At 41.5% G+C, this 19704-nt stretch overlaps 2 protein-coding genes across 3 annotated transcripts; both read left to right on the top strand.

Annotated features, from left to right (window-relative positions):
• The first annotated feature begins 6456 nt into the window (after positions 1-6456).
• Positions 6457-12563, top strand: LOC111963555 (beta-taxilin-like). 2 transcript variants are annotated; one of them, XM_023987086.1, is made up of 10 exons: positions 6457-6563; positions 7625-7868; positions 8003-8094; positions 8365-8535; positions 9499-9693; positions 10471-10590; positions 10825-10899; positions 11141-11233; positions 11398-11493; positions 11804-12563. In XM_023987086.1, the coding sequence occupies exons 2-10, from the start codon at positions 7640-7642 to the stop codon at positions 12461-12463; spliced, it is 1731 nt and encodes a 576-aa protein (XP_023842854.1). In that variant the 5' UTR covers positions 6457-6563; positions 7625-7639; the 3' UTR covers positions 12464-12563. The 2 variants fall into 2 exon arrangements, with proteins under 2 accessions (XP_023842854.1, XP_023842855.1); XM_023987087.2 differs by lacking the exon at positions 6457-6563 and adding an exon at positions 6567-6645.
• A 129-nt stretch (positions 12564-12692) lies between these two features.
• Positions 12693-16237, top strand: LOC111963567 (peroxiredoxin-like 2C). Its single transcript, XM_023987108.2, has 9 exons — positions 12693-12829; positions 13014-13107; positions 13318-13371; positions 13556-13601; positions 13777-13904; positions 14035-14149; positions 14363-14485; positions 14674-14811; positions 14913-16237. The coding sequence occupies exons 1-9, from the start codon at positions 12724-12726 to the stop codon at positions 15018-15020; spliced, it is 912 nt and encodes a 303-aa protein (XP_023842876.2). The 5' UTR covers positions 12693-12723; the 3' UTR covers positions 15021-16237.
• The last annotated feature ends 3467 nt before the right edge of the window (positions 16238-19704 follow it).

Raw genomic sequence — 19704 nt, forward strand, 5'->3', positions numbered from 1 at the left:
TTACAGAGTTTAATGGCTGTGATAGGAGAAAACTGTGGATGGATCAACAATATTGTATTTACTCCACAGTACTAACCTAAATGACAGAGTACAGAATATAAATATTTCAAAACATGCATCATGTTTGCAATATGGAAATAAAGTAAAACTGCAAAAAATGTGGTAAAGAGATGTACTTTATATCCTGAATACGTTATGTTTGGGGCAAATCCAACACAACACATCACTGAGTACCACTCTTCATATTTTCAAGCATGGTGGTGGCTGCATCATGTTATGGGTATGCTTGTTATTGGCAAGGGAGTTTTTTGGGGGATAAAATAAATGGAATTGAGCTAAGCACAGGCAAGATCCTAGAGGAAAACCTGGTTCAGTCTCCTTTCCAACAGACACTGGGAGACAAATTCCCCTTTCATCAGGACAATGTCCTAAAACACGAGGGGAAATATAACCTGGAGTTGCTTAGCAAGACAATATTGAATGTTCCTGAGTGGCTTAGTTACAGTTTTAAATTAAATTGTCTGGAAAATCTATGGTAAAACTTTAAAATGGCTGTCTAGCAATGATCAACAACCAACTTGACAGAGCTTGAAGAATTAAAAAAATAATCATGTGCAAATATTGTACAATCCAGGTGTGCAAAGCTCTTAGAAACTTACCAAGAAAGATTCAAAGCTGTAGTCACTGCCAAATGTGATTCAAACATGTATTGACTCAGGGGTGTGAATAGATATGTAAATGAGATGTTTCTGTATTTAATTTTCAATACATTTAGAAGAAAGAAATGAAAAAAATGTTTTCAATTTGTCATTATAGGGTATTGTGTGTAGATGGGTGAAAAAAAATCTATCTAATCCATTTTGAATTCAGGCTGTAACACACCAAAATGTGAAATAAGTAAAGGGGTATGCATGTACAGTGCATTTAAGTTTTACAATTTTCTTCCCTTTAATTTTAAGTGTGAATGTTCTTTTAGGTTTTAGGTGAAGAAGATGGGTGGATTAATTCATTTGTTTCCGTTACAAATGTAAATACTTGTACACTGAAATTCATATTTCCTTAATGTGCAGTTTTTTTTCTGGGTTGAATTTTCAGTGTTGAATTCACAACTTTTTATGTGGATTGTAGATATCTTTTAAGAGGTAAAAAATAATGGCTGCATTTTAAATATTGAAGTTAACATGACGTTAGCAAATTGACTTGACATTTACAGTTTCACAGCTGAGACATGAGTGTAGATTGATTTAAAATACGTTATACTCAGCTTTAACTCTCACCATGATGTCTGGGGTAGCTATCACTTTACCGACTCCATTTACATGCTATCACAGGTCATACTGTATGGCAGGGGCGATTTTAGCATGTAAATCTTGGTTGGGCAAACTCCCCCCAATTTTTTTTTTTTAGATGCATGCCAGCAAAGCCACTGCACAACACAACACTAAACTATACATGAATTACACTATAATGGTGACTTGCGGTGCCCACAAACTGTTAGGGCCTACATAAAGCTGAGCTTTCTTTTCAGCATCATAGAGTGAATCCTTACCACTGCTACACCTGGCTATCAGCAGAGCCTTGCCTGGCAGCGAAACAGCCTCATTTCTTTTTTAAATTGAATTAACCTTTAATTAACTAGGCAAGTCAGTTAAGAACAAATTCTTATTTACAATGGCGGCCTACCAAAAGGCAAAAGGTCTCCTGCGGGGATAGGGGCTGGGATTAAAATAAATAAATATAGGACAAAACACATCACGACAAGAGAGACAACACAACACTACAATTATCAGAGACCTAAGACAACATAGCAAGGCAGCAACACATGACAACACAGCATGGTAGCAAAACAACATGAAATGATTTACTGTCTTTTAAAAAAAACAGCTGATATGGCTGACTTGCTTAAACAAATGTCGTTTCTACTGACAATTGAGATGAACAAACTATGGCATAAGGTGACGGCGAGCGGATAAGAGGTAATCTGTCATTTCGATTAAGACATTAATGAGCGAGCTATGATGGACATAACTATTTGGTCAGCACTTTTTAAATGTACAGCGACAGAATTTAAGACATGGGCCATTCTTACAGTATTCTCCCTGTATACCAAGTCAGAACCGTAGGATAAATAAAGGGGTGCATATAAGCAGACAAAGTTCTTATAATATTCAATGGTACAATTTCTCTAAAACAGGCTATTGGCTACATGTGCACCACCAAGTCAGAACAGTAGGCTAAGTTAGGAGGGGGAAAGGCACCAAATTATTAGGGTGAGGCACATGGGCTACTAACAGCTTTCTACACAACATACACTTAGTATTACGTTCTTAGCTACAGTATACATATCTCCCTGACATATTACATAATTTATGTAGCAGCATACAAGACCCAAGTCCCCGACTTTGAATTCTGAATTGGATGACCATTCAAAACGTATTTTTCCAGTCGGTGCAAGTTTTTTTCAGAGTTGCCAGTTGTCTTGAACTCACTGAAGTCTGAGATTTCCCACTTCCCAGTTGTTTTGAACAGAGCAGAAATCATACTGGATTGACTGCATGGCCAATGTATTCAACCTTTTCTGGCCCATCGTGTTGAATGTTTATCCTTTTAAGCTTGGAAAAGAGACCATTAAACCCAGACTTGGACCACACACCCACTCCACTGAATAGCAGGATAGTGATTGCTTTGCAATGCTTGCAGTTAGCCACTGATTCCTTCCAAACCACTCATTGTTGAATTTGCGATTTCCAACTTGTTGTGTAATGTTTATGTCCAATGGTTGATGAGCACCGATATGTTTTATCTAGAATTTCTCTTAATCTGAAAAGGATTTGCCAGTAGATTGTTGACTTTTTTATTTTATTTTACCTTTATTTAACTAGGCAGGTCAGTTAAGAACAAATTCTTATTTCAATGATGGCCTAGGAACAGTGGGTTAAGTGCCTTGTTCAGGGGCAAAACGACAGATTTTTACCTCATCAGCTCATGGATTCGATCTTGCAAACTTTCGGTTACAAGTCCAACACTCTAACCACTAGGCTACCTGCCACCCTGCTGACTTGATTCATGATGATGACTGCTAGCTTGCTAGCTAAGATTTTGAAAGTATGATGTTGACATGATCACTCCAATCAAAGCTACGGTAGATATAATATGATGTCATTTTATCTATGGCCAATGATCTTGAGCCTTCTTGGATGGGCAGTTCTAATGTAACTCTATGGCAGCACCCAAGGGGCTTGAAGTTTCGAGCTCTACCAGTAGATTTTGCAGTGACGTAGTGTCCCCATGAGCAGGGTTGGCGAGTATCGGATTACATGTAATCCGTTACATGTAAGGGATTACAAAAAAACTGTAACTGTAATCCGTGACGTTACCAGCAAAAAATATTATAATCAGATTATAGATACTTTTGAAAAACTAGATGATTACTTCGAGGATTACTTTCAAATTCAGAAAGGATGCTTGGGAAAACCCTTCTCTGTTTACTCAATGACATTCAAATCAGCATTGAAAAAAGGCACAATTATAAGTTTGTTCCACCTGAGCGAGTCTGACCACAAGTCAGAGACCACTATGATGACACACCAAATGTGTTTGATGGATTGCTGGAAAGGAGCAGGAATAGGCTTTTGCAGGCTACAGTCCAAGCTATGTCTTCCAATGGTGCGACTAATGTCGGCATCCAAAGATGATCCAACTCGAATAAACGCTTGGAGGTAAGAATGACTGCAGTGGTGTAGCCTACGGCGATACGGATATAATTTATAATTGATAACTAGATAGCGCATTGATGTGAATCACTGCTGCTCTCTCATTTAACTATTTGCGCCTTACGGATTGAAGTGGATGGCTGTTCACAAATCTAAATGTGTATTTGAACCCAATAATCGTTGAATGCAAGAAGTTTAAGCTGCCGATCAATCATTGTTTTTGAAACCAGTTGACAGCCAGTGAAATTGTGCTTTTGCAATAGCTGCATAGCATGGATCCCAGCCTATGGAATAAAAGTGGGTCTTTTATTGCTCAATCTAATTCATGCTGATAAAAAAATATCCATAGACCTAATAGACACATGCTCAAACTCGCACACTTTTGATAGACTTAAAGGGGCAATCTGTAGATGCTACATCCATCTTTGGACTTACAAATGATATATATATACAGTGGGGCAAAAAAGTATTTAGTCAGCATGACAATGATCCCAAACACACCGCCCGGGCAACGAAGGAGTGGCTTCGTAAGAAGCATTTCAAGGTCCTGGAGTGGCCTAGCCAGTCTCCAGATCTCAACCCCATAGAAAATCTTTGGAGGGAGTTGAAAGTCCGTGTTGCCCAGCAACAGCCCCAAAACATCACTGCTCTAGAGGAGATCTGCATTGAGGAATGGGCCAAAATACCAGCAACAGTGTGTGAAAACCTTGTGAAGACTTACAGAAAACGTTTGACCTCTGTCATTGCCAAAAAAGGGTATATAACAAAGTATTGAGATAAACTTTTGTTATTGACCAAATACTTATTTTCCACCATAATTTGCAAATAAATTCATTAAAAATCCTACAATGTGATTTTCTGGATTTTTTTTTCTCATTTTGTCTGTCATATTTGAAGTGTACCTATGATGAAAATTACAGGCCTCTCTCATCTTTTTAAGTGGGAGAACTTGCACAGTTGGTGGCTGACTAAATACTTTTTTGCCCCACTGTATATATACATACAGTACCAGTCAAAAGTTTGGACACACCTACTCATTCAAGGGTTTTTCTTTATTTTTACTATTTTCTACATTGTAGGATAATAGTGAAGACATCAAAACTATGAAATAACACATTGAATCATGTAGTAACTAAGGAAGTGTTAAACAAATCAAAATAGATTTTAGATTGTTTAAAGCAGCCACCCTCTATCTTGATGATACCTTTACACACTCTTGGCATTCTCTCAACCAGCTTCATGAGGTAGTTACCTGGAATGCATTTCAATTAACAGGTGTGCCTTGTTAAAAGTTAATTTATGGAATTTATTTTCTTCTTAATGTGTTTGAGCCAATCAGTTGTGTTGTGACAAGGTACGGGTGGTATACAGAAGATAGCCATATTTGGTAAAAGACCAAGTCCATATTATGGCAAGAACACCTCAAATAAGCAAAGAAAAACGATAGTCCATCAATACTTTAAGACATGAAGGTCAGTCAATCCGGAACATTTCAAGAACTTTGAAGAACTATTTAACTAACTAAAAGGCAGTGTTAGTGTTAACTCACCAAGTTACAGACTATTTACCTCTTATTAAAGCAGTCGCTAATTCCCTTGATTAGTTATTGACATCGTTACAGGACAGTCAGGATAGAGAAAACACAGTGATGTTTCAGATTATATCATATTTGTCCTGGGCGGGAGAACTCTCCAGAATGAAGTGAATAGAGATTTATATTCTACTGACATCTTCTGGTGATGAATGATCAGTACAGGCAACTGTTACTTTGAGAAAGGGGAGAACGTCAATTGCACATAAACACAATCCTTCACATTCCAGGCACTGTTACTAAGAATACCATGATCAATTATACAATGGATTTCGTGTGTCGTTTAGTCATAAAATGTATTCGCTGTCTATTAATTCAGTTCTAATATGCTGGAGGGTGAGCAAAATATGATTGCTGGTTGTATAGTTTATGAATCTACATAGTACTATGGGTCGCAATAGCTTTCAGAAATCAGCATTTTTAAAACGCAGACCATAAAACACATGCGTTTTAAACCATTTCACCTGCGTTTTATATTGAAAGTCAACAGTGGTGTTTTGCATAAATGAAGTGATTGGGGCGTGCAATAACTAAACGATGCATGGCCATCATATTTCTCAATGTTTATCGTAGAAAGAATGTAGCCAGATACATTTCCTAATGTTTTGCTTGAAGAATCTAGCATTTTAACTAGCTACCAGAGAAATACTAAACAGGAGGAAAGTACCGGACAAAAGTAGTCTACAATAGTCTGCACATCAGTCAGAGCAAAAACATTTCATCGGAGTGTAGAAGTGCAACAAAAAAAAAGCAAAAAAGTAGTCCTTTTACATGAACGATTTGGAGCGAACCCTGACTGAAAACCGAGCAGAATTTACAATAAGAAGCATTTTATAAAACGCAACAAGATGTAGCCTATTTTCTGCGTTCTGTCTTTCCTTTTCTGCGTGACAAATGCGAATCCTGCGTTAACGCGACCCCTGATAATACTGTTACAAAGTCCTTAACGTTTCTTGGTAAACATCAACATAACTCTTGTCGGTAGGTCATTACAAGCTTAGAGGCATAAGGTTTGTGTGGTTTCATTGTGGGACGTTCTGAACAGGGGATGCGATTTATATGTTATTATTTCTCTATGGCCTCTCTCTTTCTGTGTTGCTGTCAATTTGTTCCCCTGTCTCTCTGTTATGTCCCGGTGGTTTATTTTGAGGTCTTCTTCACAGCTGTTAAATTTGTGGGGCCAGAGTTAGAGCTCCCCCTCTCTCTCTTACCCCCCTCTTCACGTCTCCTTTCCCCTCTCCTAGATCCTGGACCTTTTGGTAAGAAGCAGTTCAATATCTTCTATGCGTTTATTTGCAGATATTTGAGTTTTGGATGGTGTAGAATGAAATATATTCATGGGTATGTGTTTTCTGTCTTGTGCATTGTAAGTTTGCATTGTACGTTTGAATGTATTTAGGATAAGCTTACTTTTGGGGGGGAATGGGTGACTTGTCACACTCGTTGAAGCAGTGTAATGTTTCTATCGTGATGGAACCTCTTGTTCTTTGGTGTTTTATGAGAAGTTGTCAGCTACAGTATAGGCCAAATGCATTTTTACATGTCCCGTTGTATCAAATTAATGTTCTGTTCAAAGTTTTTCTTGGAATGTATTAGGCAATAGAAAGAGATACAGTATGTCAGAATTTACATTTACTCAGAAGAAATTAAAACTCAGTTAAGTAGTCACTTAAGTACTTTGCTGGATATTTAAAGTGATCTTTTTAAGTGTCATTAATCTATCTACAATTTACAACAACAAGCGTAAGATTGTAAAAAAAACAAAAACATGCCCATATTAAGAAGTTCCTAAAATAGCATATGGGCCCAGAACAGGTGCCATGTGCTCTGACTACTCTGCTCTGCCTGTGAGTTGAGACTGAGTAGAGGGTATGCACCCAGGCAGCAGGCTAATTATATGCACGTAAACAGGCCACAGTCAAGCACTACCAGACTTCAATAGTCAAACAGACAGTGGAGGTTGACAGATTATAAATTGCTAATCTGATCGACTATGTCATTAAGGGTAATAAAATACATAAACAAGAGAAAACAGTTGAAATAAAATTGGAAAATATTATTTCAGCTATTCTGATAAAGATTGGTTTGACCTTGGCTTTTCTTATACAGTAGTATATCAAATACTATTAGTACATAGCACTGCTTTTAATTTCCAAGCTTGAGAAACTAATCAGGGCGTTTTCTTTGTGAGTGTGTGAAATAGGGCTATAAGATTCGTCTCATTAACTGTCATCCTTCACAGAAACATTGAACTTGGAACAAGAATATGTCCATATTAGTTCAAGTAATTCTAATTCTATGCTGTATCATTGTATCTTAGTGCAAGCCTATCAGAATGGAGACATGTCAGGTGAGTGACCAGGGGGATCCAGCCCAGTGTCAGGGTCAGGTGGACCTGACAGAGGACCTGAGCAAGCAGCTAGAGGACATCATCAGTACCTACCAGGAGGCCAGTGAGGAGCCTGCTGAGCAGGAAGAGGTGGAGGAGGAGGTTCTGACAGAGCAGGTCACCAAGAGCTCCGCCAAGGACCAGAAACTAGAGAAGAAGATGCTGAAAAGCCTCGGTGGGTTGTGTGTTCTTCCTCATCTTTCCTCTTCTGTTCTATTTAGCATCTATTCAGCATCAATAGTTGTTTGTGTTACAGTGTATCAATAGTTTTAGTGGTATTAACTGTCCTGCGACATGATCTCGATTCAGGCAGAGAGGCCATGCTATTGATGCAGAGCTTGAACAAGCTCGGCACTCCAGAGCAAAAACTGGAGGCCATCATCAAGAAGCACGCTGAGCTGGTGAGTGGACCATGCCGAATTATACACCGGAGGTAGTATGCCGTGGTGTCTAGTAGGGAACTAGATGTGGTCTTTGCCCATGTACATTTGTATTTTCTGTTCATGCTAAATATGTTTTATATTATTCATAGTGAAGCATATAGTTATATTTATCTAACTGGCTGCTAACCAGTACCATATAATTAGTCTACACCTATGCCCACAGTATTTGCTTATTCTACATATATTTGATTTGTGAAGAACAAAAATGATGTGTGTGTGTGTTGGTAGCTGGAGGAGCACCGGGGTGACCAGAAGCAGCTGAAGGTTCTGCAGAAGAAGCTTCTTCAGGTGATGAAGGAGAAGGACCAGCTTCAGAGTGAACACAGCAGAGCGGTTCTGGCCCGCAGCAAACTGGAATCTCTGTGTAGGGAGCTGCAGAGACACAACAAGACACTGAAGGTGAGCCTCTCGTTGTAGCATATACTGTAGTACACAGACTGCTCTGTCTAACGTCCTAGGTGAGGCTCTCTTCTCACTGTTTACAGCCAACCAGACTTAATCAAATGCATATATCAAATAGTACTTTTAAATACCTAAACTGTGCTTGATTTCATATTCCCTATACAGTGGAACCAATGGAATAGTCCCGAAAGTTCAAACTCCCAAGCTAAATCCAGTGCAAACTCCAAGCTCAAATACTGACCCAGGTCTGATGCAACAACCAGCGGCGCTCACTAAGTTCAAATTGTGTGGCATGTGTATGGTTAGGCTACAGTTAGGGCTCTATTCAATTTGTAAAGCTGAAGCGTTACAGATTCCGCTGTTAGAAATGTAAAGGTCATTTCCGATTGAGCTGACATATGCAACATTTCCTCGGAATGCAGTCTCCACTCAAGCGGGAACATTGCCTTTAAATTTAAATGATGCTGTAAAGCTGAACTTCCGGGATGCGGGTTGAATAGAGCCCTTAGTATGTGCGTACACGGTCTGTGTGTCTGCTTGTATGTGCAGCGACATTACAGTACATATTTCCTTGCATTATGAGTATATCTGTGAGTGTAACTTACTGTGCATCAGGTGTCTGTGAGTGTGAGATGAAGATTAAGATAACTTTATTGGTCAATTGCACACACGGTCCAACCTAAATTTGACTTCCGCTTTTAACCCAACCCCCCCGAAAGACACACATACATATAGATGTTTTGGAGAGGTGCGGGGGCTGCCACACTGGGCGCTCGGGGAGCTGTTGTGGGGGTTTAGTGCCTTGCTCAAGGGCACAACGACAGGCAATGGTATCTAGGATTTGATACCAGGAACGCTCCGGTTGCTAGCTCACTTCCCGGGATTCTAACTGGCAACCCATTGCTAGGCTACCTGCCACCCAACTAACTGTGCATCATCCTGTATAATGTGATCATGCAGGAGGAGACCCTCCAGAGGTGCAGGGAGGATGACCTGAAGAGGAAGGACATCACCACTCACTTCCAGAGCACGCTAACGGACATCCAGGTCCAGATCGAGGAGCACAGTAACCGCAACACCAAACTCTGTCAGGAGAACAGCGACCTGGCAGAGAAACTCAAGAGCCTCATCTCCCAGTACGACGCAAGAGAAGCGGTATGGGGCCTTGTTACAGATGCTCTGGACTGGAGTTTGTAGTGCAGTTTAAACTGAATGTGTTTACTTATATCAGCATGCTATAATAATATATTTATTTTATGTAGCGTTTTTCAATACAATGAGAATCTCAAAGATGCTTTAAAACAATAAAACAAATGTTACTATGTGCGTCTCTCGAACATACGGTATGTCACAAACACATTGCGATTTCCTTAGCGACGGCATTCAGTACTCAACTGAGATAGAGAGCCCCTCATTATTGACCACAACAGGCCCATGCAACACCAGGAGTCACGGTGTGACAAAAGAAAGCGTGCTCCTCCATGAGTCAAGACTCAAGAGCATGCTCAGTGGTTCATTTGTCTCATTTTACGTTTCCTTTTTAGTCATTTAGCAGTGCATGAATCTTAAGCTAGCTAGGTGAGACAACCACACATCACAGTCATAGTAAGGTAAATGTTCCTCAATCAAATAGCTATCAGCAACGTCGGTGCTAGTAAGAAAAGACAAGTGTGAGTGTTTGTGCAAAGAAGTTGTTTTTTTAGTTGTTTTTTCCCCCCACAGTGTTGTTAGTGTCTGATAAGCTTGGCTCTGTTCATCTCCTCTGCATAAATGTCATAGATCTCCTTTCAAGTCAAAAATGTTAACCACTAGCAATATACCAATGATAAATACTAGCCCTTGCCTCCTGTCTTACTGTGGCTATGTTGCGTCCAAACGTGTGATGTTCGTCTCGGTGAAAAGTGACCCAGTCTCCCTCGTCTTACCTTGCAGAACCTGGAAAAGGTATTCAAACATCGAGACCTGCAGCAGCAGTTGTTGGAAACTAAACTTGAACAGGCAAACATGTTCATTAAAGAGGGAGAGGAGAAGCACAAGCGAGAGAGGGATCATGTAAGTTAGCATCTTTCAGCAAGTCTTGACACAATTTAAGATATTTTATTCATATGTATTTGTTATGTAAGAGTTTAATCACATGTTAAGTAAATTTTTTATACTGTATGAAATATATATCAGTGCATGGAATAAGTTAGACACTGACATAAAATATTTTTGAGAAATTCCATTCTGTGACAAAGCAAATAATTATTAACTGATTTCTTTTTTATAAATTGTATTTCTCCAAAGTTGATAAATAAGGCGGCACAGTCACAGGTGAAGGTGCAGATTCTGAAAGAGCAAGAGGAAGGGATGCAGGCCCAGGTAAATGGAGACTGTCTCTGTCTGTCTGTCTGCCCCCCCCCCTCGTATTTTTGTCTGTAATGTATTTTTCGTTATGTGTCGGACCGTGTAAGACGAGCTGTCAACATTGCCGTCGGCTAATAGGGATCCTAATAAAATACAATCAAAATCTCTGTCTCTCTCTCTCTCTCTCTCTCTCTCTCTCTCTCTCTGTGTCTGTCTCTATATTTTACAAACTTAACTTTCCCATTTCTCCCTCCAGTTGTCCATGTACTCTGAGAAGTTCGATCAGTTCCAGGGGACTGTGTCGAAGAGCAATGGAGTGTACGCCAGCTTCAAACAGGACATGGATAAGGTAGCCTAAGTCTTGTTCTCCGTATATTACTATCTCCTATTATGATGACCTTATCTATAATCTTATAGGAGGTCAATTTTGTTGCCATGGCACAAATACATTCCCTTTGTTTACTCTTCGATTGAACTGACACACTTTAAAATGTGATGGGTTTTGTCTTGTAGATGACCAAGAGAATGAGGAAGCTGGAGAAGGAGTCTATTCAATGGAAAAGCCGTTTTGAGGGCTGCAACAAGGCTCTTATTGATATGCTCACAGACGTAAGATACCATAAACATGGCGTACACTTTTCACCCATTTTTTTGAATGTTACTTTTACGGTCACCCTCTGTCAAAGACATGATGAAAGACAAACAAGCAACAAAGAGTTAAATATGACTCTTTGACTCATGTTGGAGATAGTGGCTGCATACCAAATGCACCCTATTCCCTAGTGCCCTACGCTTGACCATAGCCCTATTGACTTTATGCACTATATAGTGAATAGGATACCATTTGGAATGATACCTATGAGTGATCTTTATGAATATCTGTACTGATTTTCAACCTGTATATTTCTACTCCGTTCAGAAAACCTTGAAGGAAAAGGAGTTTGAGCTGTTCACCCTGAAGACCCAGAAGCTGGAAAAACTGTGCCGGGCGCTGCAGGAGGAGAGGAACAGTCTCTCTCATAAGCTCCAGGAAGCAAATCCAGCGGCTGCCACCAGTGTAGCGGAGATGAAAGAAAATGAGACAAAGGAGAAGGAGAACTCAGAGGTACCTGCTGCTGAGAAGCCCATTGAGACACCCTCTGAAAACCTCTCTAATGAAAGCCCTACTCTCAAAGTACCTGTTGCTACAGAAACCCTCGCAGTTGTAACTCCTGCTCCGGAAAAACCTGCTCCTGCAACACACCTGACCAGCGAGCTGGAGAACCTGAAGGCCCAGAAGTCCCGTCTGCAGGAGATTCAAATGTCGTTCACCCTTTCCAACGTTGTGCCACCTGAGTTCTTTGACAACGAGGAAGAGGAGGAGACCACCACAGAGCCACATGGACACACTGAGGCCCCAGAGGCCAGTAGCGAGGCCAGCAAGACCCCAGAGGAACATCACATAGAGGGGTGTAATGGAGACAAGATGACAGAGGAGACCACTGGCTCTTTTTCTTCTTATTCTTCTTCTTCTCCTGCAGCAGCTGAAGGAGACGAGGCCCAGGAGCAGAGAGATAGGGAACTGGAGACAGTTGACTAGACTATGGTGTAGTTACAGTAAGTTACAATCAGAGATGAAGAACATGAAGTGATCATAACTTATTTGACTGGATTTTTTAAGAATAAACAATAAAAACGTGCTCTTGTTGTCTTCTTTCTATAACTCCATGTTAGAAGAGAAGCTGAGAAGGGGGAGTTGTATAAATGGGAAGCCTAACACTGGATTGATTAGGAGTTGTATATCTTGTATTTATTACACATCTTTGCTGGTAGTTAATCATTAATCATTAACCATACAACATGGCTGAGAAGGAGACAGATGCGCAGACTTATGCGAAAGCCTTGACAAGTTTTGTTGAAAATGGAAAAGCACTATTGGAACTTGCTAAACAGGAGAGCAAAGAGGGTAGGTTGTGTACTAGGCCTACAGCTAGCGCTATCTATTAAAGATTCATGATTCATTCCTGCTCAACATGGACAATATGTAGAAGGCTAATGAGCTGTTGGCAAATGGCAACAGTAAGTTAAAGTCAGCAATGTCCTCAAAAGAGGCTATGACAGTTAATTAAATAAACGTATATCATTTATAGGACTTCTGCAAGACTACATCAGGAAGAAGATCCGTATTGAACTGGACCAATCGCTACTGGGACTTATTCCAGCAGGGGCAAGGTTATTCACAAGGTTCTGTTTTACATGAACAAGTTATTAACCCTTTACAATCTGTCTATAAGCACGTATTTGCTGTCAAACTGACTCAGTCTCTCAGGCACTGAAAATATACTCTGGAAATAATGCAAAATCTACCCTATATAGATTCAATGATTATTATTGGAAATGACTACCAAATATGTTTGCAAATAACAAAAGACGTTGATTATTATACACCACCAGCATGTCAGTGAAGAAGAAAAAGGAAGCTGAGGAACTATGGAAGAGAAGCTACCAGTAAGACATATAGCAAAGCCATGTTTCCTAATCAAAACCATTGACTTTGAATGTCAACACCTTTGTGAGATCAACTTTATTAGAGCCAATGCCTTTAGTAATAATTAACTGTTTACCTCATTAGATTAACCTTTGAACAGCTCATACAGAAGTTACATAGTTATTGTTCTCTCTCTCTCTCTAGATGTGCTGAAATGCAGGACGCTGTTGAGGACTTCTTGCAGCTGGGAGTACGCTGATATGTCTGTTGCTAGGCCTGTGTTTGATATTACTTGCATGATTCTGTGTAAAAACTCTTGTGTATTAGCTTAGCAGGTTAGCGTTTTTTCTTGTTCTGGAGGCAGCTACCTTGTATTAACTTATCACTTCCTTCCTCTGACATCAACTGGATGTGCTTGGTAATAGATGCAGTGGGATAGTTTTCTGGAGTACTTGGACAAGGAGCTACATCTGGGCGATAGAATCTTTGGTCAAGAGGCACAAGTAAAATGCCTGTCGCCTGACATACCCCTCATTGATGCCCAGACTGGAGCGTGAGTTTGATGACTTTGTCTTACACGGCCTCTTCTTTGCGATAGATAATAGCTCAAACCAGGGAATTAGCTTCTGTCTGTCAGAAGTGACGTATTTCGTCTGTCTCTCTGCCTTTCTGTATTTGTTCAGAACTCTGACGTTAGGGAAGTACCTTGGGAGAGGTGAGAAAGTTCTACTTGTGTTGATCCGTCAGTTCTCCTGCCTCCTCTGTCGAATCCATCTGAAAGATCTGGAGGCCCATAAGGTGAGCCATGTGTTGACAGTTGCAGCTAAGGTTTATGATACACCTAGTCGACTCTTCTCATCAACATTAGTTCTCTGTGCATAGCCTATAACCTTTATGGATACACAGAACTGTGATAAAGGAATAATATGCACGTCCACATTCAGGTGCCGGACAGAAAAAAACCTATTAAAGTTGAGGTCATTACACAGAGCACTGTGCCTTGTGTTGCAGATTGCCCTGGATGCATGTTCAGTGCAAGTGGTGGTGGTGTCATTTGGCTGCAGAGAGGGGGCGTTGCATTGGCTAGCGGAGACAGGTTGCCAGTATGACATGGTGTTAGACCCACACAGGAAGGTTAGAGTTACCAGGCAAATTGATTGATTTAGAACGAGGCATCGCAGTGTCAACTGTATTTGATTCCCTCACTTCCTGATACTTATCTGACTGAAATGATGTATGTTATACATACTATGTAGTGTATTTACTACTACTATTAATTTACAATGCACTATGAACAGTCGTGTTATGTTGGGGGATTGCAGGTGTACAGCACTTTTGGCTTGAGAGCATCTCTAAAGAAAGTGTTGAACTTCAACAACATGTTACTCTACGCTGAATACGTTGTGGCAAACCTGGAGTTCCCAAGAGGTCTGCCGTCTATTGAAGATGATATGTTTCAGGTGTGGTTGTGAGATGATCAGATACATAAAGAATGCATTCATTAAGGAGTGTACTTGTATGGTTCTATTTTTCGTTCATTCTGTTTTCCATGTATTCTCAGCTTGGAGGAGACTTTGTCCTGGATGACCAGGGGAGGGTGCTGTTCTCTCACTGCTGTGACAGCCCTATAGACAGACCTGCTGTAGAGGACATACTGAAAGCCCTATAGAATGACCTGCAGTAGAGGACATGCTGGGTGCCATTCAGAAGGGATACCCAAACCTGTCAGGTTCAACATTATGTAAAAAAACAACAAGCAGACCCCATCTCATCTGATACAGAAATGGCTTTATCACAGGGAGATAAAGACTATAGACTATTGCACTCAAATTCTTCCCCCCCTGATCAGAGACTGATTTAGACCTGGGACACCAGGTGGGTGAAATTATTTATCAGGTTGTAGAACAGAAAACCAGCAGTACTTTGGTTAACCATAGGGTAAGATTTGAATACCCCTGGACTGAGATTATATTAGCCAGCCTCTTTCAATAGCTGCTGTACAACTCTAGCACTGGAGACTATAGTCCAGGGGTATTCAATCTTACCCTATGAGGTTACTGCTGGTTTTCTGTTCTACTAATTGCACCCACCTGCTGTCCAAGGTCAGAATCTGTCCCTGATTAGAGTGGGAAGAATAAAAAACTGTCTTCAAGTTCCAGATTTGAATTTGAAGCAAATCTTACATGCTCTAACAGTCTATTACAAGACACTAGCTAAACACTAACAGGTAGTAGCTGATCAATCGAGAGAAACCTTATATGACATTCCCTCATTTCTTGTGAATTATGATTTGTATTGGTTTCCAATGAGATTTCTTATTATTTGCTCGCTGTTGTAGACCTTTTTGAAAGTGTTTTGGTTGGCGTATATGTCGGTGATGTAACCATATGCGCTAACGTTGAGCTTAGTTCTTCTACGAACTGTTGTTGTTGTTGAAATTCATGATTACACATAACCTACCGCACCAGTTACTAATATATTATTAAAGGCACTGCAGAAGAGGAGTTCACCTTATGTACATTCTTGGAAAGCACCCCATGTCATTGCAATAGACACTAAGAGAAATAGTGTACTATTAAGGACCATAAACTTTACTTTTAGAAGGGCAGACTGCAGCAAAGATGGTGGATAAATGTTCACTCAAGCCATTTACCATTGTCTACTTAAGGGGGTGGCTTAATTATGATTATATGATGTATATGTAATTGTATATACATACGATAAAATGACCTAGGTCCATCAGCTCAACATTCTCAACACTACAGTCGAATGGACATTTTATCAAATGCAACCAGAAAGACCCCTCAACCCTCAATTTCAATGACTGTTTTATTGTCAACAGAGTCAAATACAGCAAAATAAACGTTTTTAATTTTGGTGAGGTAATATCATTCTAAGTAAAATAATTGTCTTACCCACTTTATATGTATATACTGTATTCTAGTCATGGCCCATCCTTTATAACTACTGCTGTACACACCTTTTTCTATTAATATACTGTCTTAATTTCTATTTTTTGGATTATGTGAATATTGTTGTGCACCTGCAAAAACATATGCAAATCTGTATATCCAAGTATCCAAGATGGCGTAGCAGTCGGACGTGTCTTTTGTCCTTGTCCTGTCCCGTGTAAATAGTCTTCGTATTTTTCGTATACATTTCGTATATATTTTAATTTCACTTTCCACCTAGGAACTGAATATACATTCCTACATTCCGCCTCACCCAATGTGGTACGGACCTGCTATTTTTTTATACTTTAGAACCGTACCCCCAATCAGAAGCTAGCCAGATAACTAGCTACTAGCTAGTAGTCAGTTAGCCACTGCTGCGGTCTTCACCCTCAACTCGGACACAGCCAGCTTCAATACCGGGCCAATACCTGCCAGTCTGCAAGCGCGATATCAACCCAGAGCATATAGGACTGCTTTTTCTCTACCACATCACCGGATTCCTGACGCAAGCTCTGGACAATTACACCGTATCATCACAGCTAGCTAGCTGCAACCGAGTGGCTACTACTGGCTAACACCTCTGTCCCGAAGCAAGCACCAGTTAGCCTTGAGCTAGCCTCGAGCTAGGCCCATCTGCCGGCTAGCTGAAGAGGTCTACCAGCGAATTCTTGGGCTACAATACCAGCTACAAGCTAATTTAGCCATTTTTTTGCCGCTGCTAGTAGCTTTTACCTTCTGCACAGACACCAGCCCTGTTATTAGCCTGGATATTACTCACCAATTACCAGCATCGGACTGTCTCTCGACAACAAGCCGGATTCCTGCGTAATCCCTGAGCCACTGCTTCTGATCCTCACAGCTAGCTTGCGGCTAGCGCAGCTAGCGCCACTGCCACGAAGCTAGCACCAGTTAGCAAACACATTCTACAATTCACAACCTCTCTTTCGCCATCGCCATCTGGCTTGGATTCTCTGTCGACACGACCACGTCTGAGCAGACCCCCTCCGTCTGAGCAGACCACCCCCGGGCTACTAACTTTAAACGCGCGTGCTAGCTTAGTGGAGGCCTCCTGCTCCATCTACGGCTGCCCCCTGGACACTATGATCACTTGGCTACATAGCTGATGCATGCTTGACTGTCCATTAATTCACGGTACTCCATTCTGTTTATTTGTGTTTTATCTGTCGGCTCTGTGCTTTAACTCAGGATCTGGTGTAGTTAATCCGACCCTCTCTGCCTAGTCGTCGCCATTTTTACCTGTTGTTGCTGTGTTAGACTAGCACCCTGTTATTGCTGCTGTTATTTTACCTGTTGTTTAGCTAGCTCTCCCAATCAAGCCTGCAATCACTTTATGCCTTATTGTATGTCTCTCTCAAATATCAATTGCCTTGCATACTGTTGTTCAGGCTAGTTATCATTATCATTGTTTTGGTTTGCAATGACCTGTAGTTCCACTCTCCGTACCTCTGATACCTCCTTGGTCCCACCCCCACACATGCGGTGACCTCACCCATTGAGACCAGCATGTCCAGAGATACAACCTCTCTTATCATCACCCAGTGCTGGGCTTGCCTCCGCTGTACCACGCCCCACCATACCCCTGTCGTGCACATTATGCCAGATCTATTCTACCACGCCCATAATCTGCTCCTTTTATTCTTTGTCCCAACGCTCTAGGCGACCAGTTTTGATAGCCTTTAGCCGCACCCTCATCCTACTACTCCTCTGTTCTTCGGGTGATGTGGAGGTAAACCCAGGCCCTGCATGTCCCCAGTCACCCTCATTTGTTGACTTCTGTGATCGAAAAAGCCTTGGCCTCATCATGTCAACATCAGAAGCCTCCTCCCTAAGTTTGCCTTACTCACCGCTTTAGCACACTCTGCCAACCTAATGTCTTGCCGTGTCCGAATCCTGGCTTAGGAAGGCCACAAAATTCTGAGATTTCCATCCCAACTATAACACTTTCCGTCAAGATAGAACTGCCAAAGGGGAGGAGTTCAATCTACTGCAGAGATAGCCTGCAAAAGTTCTGTCATACTTTCCAGGTCTATGCCAAACAGTTCGAACTTCTAATTTTAAAAATTAATCTCTCCAGAAATAAGTCTCTCACTGTTGCCGCCTGCTACCGACCCCCTCAGCTCCCAGCTGTGCCCTGGACACCATCTGTGAATTGATCGCTCCCCATCTAGCTTCAGAGTTTGTTCTGTTAGGTGACCTAAACTGGGATATGCTTAACACCCGGCAGTCCTACAAATCCAAGCTTGATGCCCTCAATCTCACACAAATCATCAAGGAACCCACCAGGTACAACCCTAAATCCGTAAACATGGGCACCCTAATAGACATTATCCTGACCAACCTGCCCTCCAAATACACCTCTGCTGTCTTCAATCAAGATCTCAGCGATCACTGCCTCATTGCCTGTATCCGCACGGGTCCGCGGTCAAACGACCACCCCTCATCACTGTCAAACGCTCCCTAAAACACTTCTGCGAGCAGGCCTTTCTAATCGACCTGGCCGGTACCCTGGAAGGATATTGACCTCATCCCGTCAGTTGAGGATGCCTGGTCATTCTTTAAATGTTACTTCCTCACCATATTAGACAAGCATGCTCCGTTCAAAAAATGCAGAACCAAGAACAGATATAGCCCTTGGTTCACTCCAGACCTGACTGCCCTCGACCAGCACAAAAACATCCTGTGGCGAACTGCAATAGCATCGAAGAGCCCCCGCGATATGCAACTGTTCAGGGAAGTCAGGAACCAATACACGCAGTCAGTCAGGAAAGCAAAGGCCAGCTTTTTCAAGCAGAAATTTGCATCCTGTAGCTCTAACTCCAAAAAGTTCTGGGATACTGTAAAGTCCATGGAGAACAAGAGCACTCCTCCCAGCTGCCCACTGCACTGAGGCAGTAACACGGTCACCACCGATAAGTCCGTGATAATCGAAGACTTCAACAAGCATTTCTCAATGGCTGGCCATGCCTTCCTCCTGGCGACTCCAACCTTGGCAACAGCCCCGCCCCCCCGCTGCTACTCGTCCAAGCCTCCCCAGCTTCTCCTTTACCCAAATCCAGATAGCAGATGTTCTGAAAGAGCTGGAAACCTGGACCCATACAAATCAGCTGGGCTTGACAATCTGGACCCCCTATTTCTGAAACTGTCCGCCGCCATTGTCGCACCCCCTATCACCAGCCTGTTCACCTCTCCTTAGTATCATCTGAGATCCCCAAGGATTGGAAAGCTGCCGCGGTCATCCCCCTCTTCAAAGGGGGAGACACCCTGGACCCAAACTGTTACACGACCTATATCCATCCTGCCCTGCCTATCTAAGGTCTTCGAAAGCAAGTCAACAAACGGATCACTGACCATCTCGAATCCCACCGTACCTTCTCCGCT

Source organism: Salvelinus sp. IW2-2015, linkage group LG4q.2 (genome assembly GCF_002910315.2).
Source record: "Salvelinus sp. IW2-2015 linkage group LG4q.2, ASM291031v2, whole genome shotgun sequence".
In the NCBI taxonomy this organism is placed as follows: Eukaryota; Metazoa; Chordata; class Actinopteri; order Salmoniformes; family Salmonidae; genus Salvelinus; species Salvelinus sp. IW2-2015.

Excerpts from the sequence above, each read along its gene's own strand:
- LOC111963555 (XM_023987086.1), top strand. The coding sequence starts at position 7,640 with ATGGAGACATGTCAGGTGAGTGACCAGGGGGATCCAGCCCAGTGTCAG. Across the intron at positions 9,694-10,470 it reads AGTACGACGCAAGAGAAGCG|AACCTGGAAAAGGTATTCAA; the intron begins GTATGGGGCCTT and ends CTTACCTTGCAG. Across the intron at positions 11,234-11,397 it reads TCAAACAGGACATGGATAAG|ATGACCAAGAGAATGAGGAA; the intron begins GTAGCCTAAGTC and ends TTTGTCTTGTAG.
- LOC111963567 (XM_023987108.2), top strand. The coding sequence starts at position 12,724 with ATGGCTGAGAAGGAGACAGATGCGCAGACTTATGCGAAAGCCTTGACA. Across the intron at positions 12,830-13,013 it reads TAAACAGGAGAGCAAAGAGG|GACTTCTGCAAGACTACATC; the intron begins GTAGGTTGTGTA and ends TATCATTTATAG. Across the intron at positions 13,905-14,034 it reads ATTGATGCCCAGACTGGAGC|AACTCTGACGTTAGGGAAGT; the intron begins GTGAGTTTGATG and ends GTATTTGTTCAG.